This window comes from Salvelinus sp. IW2-2015, linkage group LG26 (assembly GCF_002910315.2).
Source record: "Salvelinus sp. IW2-2015 linkage group LG26, ASM291031v2, whole genome shotgun sequence".
NCBI lineage: Eukaryota > Metazoa > Chordata > Actinopteri > Salmoniformes > Salmonidae > Salvelinus > Salvelinus sp. IW2-2015.
The window spans coordinates 47,426,585-47,430,113 of record NC_036866.1 but is presented as its reverse complement, the minus strand read 5'-3'; the positions used below and the strand labels follow the sequence as shown (position 1 = coordinate 47,430,113).

At 42.3% G+C, this 3,529-nt stretch overlaps 1 protein-coding gene across 1 annotated transcript; it reads left to right on the top strand.

Moving 5' to 3' along the window:
- Window positions 1–847: 847 nt before the first annotated feature.
- LOC111952114 (small nuclear ribonucleoprotein F) lies at window positions 848–2,213 on the top strand. Its single transcript, XM_023970609.2, has 4 exons — window positions 848–912; window positions 1,230–1,355; window positions 1,584–1,648; window positions 1,928–2,213. The coding sequence occupies exons 1-4, from the start codon at window positions 910–912 to the stop codon at window positions 1,995–1,997; spliced, it is 264 nt and encodes an 87-aa protein (XP_023826377.1). The 5' UTR covers window positions 848–909; the 3' UTR covers window positions 1,998–2,213.
- The last annotated feature ends 1,316 nt before the right edge of the window (window positions 2,214–3,529 follow it).

The following is a 3,529-nucleotide window of genomic DNA, read 5'->3' as shown; positions in this document are numbered from 1 at the left end:
GGCACTCCAGACGGTGGTGCGGTATGCACAACACATCACCGGGGGAARACGACCTGCTCTCCAGGACACCTACAGCACCCGATGTCACAGGAAGGCCAAAAAGATAATTGAGGACAACCACCACCCGAGCCACTGCCTGTTCACCCCGCTATCATCCAGAAGGCGACGTCAGTACAGGTGCTTTAAAGCTGGGGCCGAGAGACTGAAAAACAGCTTCTATCTCAAGGCCATCAGACTGTTAAATAGCCATCACTGGCACCTTAGTGGCTGCTGCCCTAAATACATAGACTTGAAATCACTGGCCACTAGTCACTTTAATAATGTTTACATATTTTGCACTACTCATCTCATATATATACTGTATTATATTCTATTCTACTGTATTTTATTATATGCCGCTACGACATTGCTCGTCCAAATATTTATATATGTGTATGTGACCAATACAATTTGATTTGATTTGAATAGTAGATCTTTGCCAGAAAAGAGGGATAGGCCAATGAGTGATATATGTTTCAGTTAGGCGTTCTTAGTTTCATAAAATGGTTATCAAACTGTACCGCAGAGATGGAACGTAAGTCACAGAAAATAGATGTTGTGGTGGCAGCTGCAGAAAAGTACTTGGGGGTACGAGATTTGACTTCAGAAAAGTTACAGGTATTGATGTTGTGCCCGTCCTCTCATGTCGTTGGCTGGGTTTGGACAGAGAGAATAGAAGAAGAAGAAGAAGAAGAAAGAAGAAGAAGAGAAGAAGAAGAAGAGAAGAAAAAGAATGTACACTCCAGTCCAATTGGTGGCAGTAGTGCATCTTTTGGTTGCCAAACGCCATTAAAAAAAAACAGAAAAGTTCCCACTACTTCCTGCAACCAACAACAGCGTGTAGGTGTCGTGACTTATTACAAAATCAAAATGGTAAATATAGACTATACTATGAGGTGTTGGATGAGTATTGATAATATGTAGTGAAGGGCCAGGCTATCATAAATATAATTTGAGTAGCTATCATAAATTCGCATTGTGCGCTTGTGTTGGGATTATCCACATAGCTAGCTAGTTAGCAGCTAAGTTAGCTAGCTAACTTGTTAGCCGCTTTTGCTTTGCACTGTATGTGAAAGGCTAGTTTGACTAGCTATGAATTTAAGTAGCTAGCTGTGAGATGGAGCTAATGTGATCAAATGTACACTAATGCTAGCTAGTCTCAACAACACATGTGAACGATATMATTTCAGAGTTTACCGCTGAATCCCAAACCGTTCCTGAACGGTCTTACTGGCAAGCCCGTGATGGTGAAGCTGAAGTGGGGTATGGAATACAAGGGATACCTGGTGTCCGTGGACAGCTACATGAACATGCAGGTACGTGGACCAGGCGATGTCTAAAATGTGTGAACATTATTATCCTCAAATGGTCAAATGCACCAATGTACAGCATGTTCTGGAATGATTACCCAATGTGCACACAACTACATCCAGAGCCATACATAATGTACATGTCTGGTTTTGCATTGCCATTTGTAACATATCTATAATAACAGTCAATATCTATAAAGTCTAGCTATAAAATCTATTGTCTCTGATTTATAGTTGGCCAACACTGAAGAGTATGTAGATGGAGCGTTGGCTGGACACCTAGGAGAGGTGCTTGTCAGGTAAGTTCAGTGGAATGCTCATCGSTTTACTTGCACTTCACATAGCTTATGATTACACACACATTAGCCTGGTCCCAGATCTGTTTGTGCTGCCTTGTTCACTCCTATTATGGTCATCATAGTTTGGTGTGACAATGACCATAGGAGTTTCAAGACAACACAAACAGACCTGGGACCAGGCTACACGCATATCAACTGATTGTAGAATTAGCCCTTCTCTCTGTCATAGAACCAGCCTGCACTGAGCTAACAGTTTCCATGTGTTTCCCCTCCGCACAGATGCAACAATGTCCTGTTCATAAGAGGAGTAGAAGAGGAGGAAGAGGATGGGGAAATGAAAGAAGCTTGAAAGCTGAATGCTTCAGCAGGCTTCTTCTACTTTCTTTAGTTAATATTTTTTTTCCATCCGGTCGCTAATCTTGTTCACTGAATTAGTCCTCATTTTTTAATGAAAAACATCTTGTGAAAACAGTTATGTATTTTTTATATGATGATGATGAACCAAGCTGTTGTGCCTCTCAGGGCACAAGGATAATAAAATTGTGCATATTGCACTTTTCAGGAACATCTTTTTATGGTATTATTTTGTGGTGAGGCAAGAATATTAAACAATTGAGTTATTTTATCAAAGTGTACAGGACATTTAATTATCGATCTAACTGACGTAACAGACAATGGCACATTTACGAATAGTGCATTTTTGTAAATCATTTGGCTAGCTAAAATATAGACCTAACATAAAAGCTCATTTATAATCAGTAAATGTCTTCAGACGCCAACCTTACGACAATTTGATCTGAACTGAAATTAAGAGCGGTCTGGCATGATCATWCAGAGTGTATGTCACTGTTTCTMATTTTTCACACAGGGTGGCATTCCTTAGCCTGGCGGGCTGTTTGGGAAATTAAAAGTATAATTAAAAGTATACTTCAGGCACCACTATACCACTGAATAGTCTCCCAAGTATTCAAATACTGTCTGTTCGGATATTCAAATAACCGTGCCCATCCTTATTTGTCAGCCCTGTACTTTCCAAAGAAGAAGATCCTGAACTTATGCTCCAGCTCAGAGGTCTTTTCCTCCTCCCTCAGAATGGTGTTTATCAGGATGTCTATCTGCTGCACYCGTATGCGGGTCTCACTCTTCATGTATGTTACACAAGTAGATGGACACAGTGTTTGCAGTTAGGCTGAGTGCCTGTCGGCTTTCATATGCCTACCCCAAATGTAGTTGTATTAAAAATAAACTATCGCATATACATAAGTATTCAGACCCTTTACTCAGTACTTTGAAGCACCCTTGGCAACGATTACAGCCTCGAGTCTTCTTGGGTATGACGCTGCAAGCTTTGCACACCTGTATTTGGTGAGTTTTTCCCGTTTGGGATGGGGAGCGTCGCTGTACGGCTATTTTAACGTCTTTCCAGAGATGTTCGATCGGCTTCAAGTCCGGGCTCTGGCTGGGCCACTCAAGGACATTCAGAGACTGCGTTGTCTTGGCTGTGTGATTAGGGTCATTGTCCTGTTGGAAGGTGAACCTTCGCCCCAGTCTGAGGTCCTGAGTGCTCTGGAGCAGGTTTTTGAGGATCTCTGTACTTTGCTCTGTTCATCTTTCCCTCGATCCTGACTAATCTCCCAGTCCCTGCCGCTGAAAAACATCCACACAGCATGATGCTGCCACCATCATGCTTCACCGTAGGGATAGTGCCAGGTTTCCTCCAGATGTGACGCTTGGCATTCAGGCCAGARAATCTTGTTTCTCATGGTCTGAGAGTCTTTAGGTGCCTTTTGGCAAACTCGCAAACGGGCTGTCGTGCCTTTTACTAAGGAGTGGCTTCCGTCTGTCCACTCTACCATAAAGGCCTGATTGGTGGAGTGCTGC

Coding starts and splice junctions, on each gene's coding strand:
- LOC111952114 (XM_023970609.2), top strand. Junction 1,356..1,583: donor ACAGCTACATGAACATGCAG/GTACGTGGACCA, acceptor TCTGATTTATAG/TTGGCCAACACTGAAGAGTA. Junction 1,649..1,927: donor CTAGGAGAGGTGCTTGTCAG/GTAAGTTCAGTG, acceptor CCCTCCGCACAG/ATGCAACAATGTCCTGTTCA.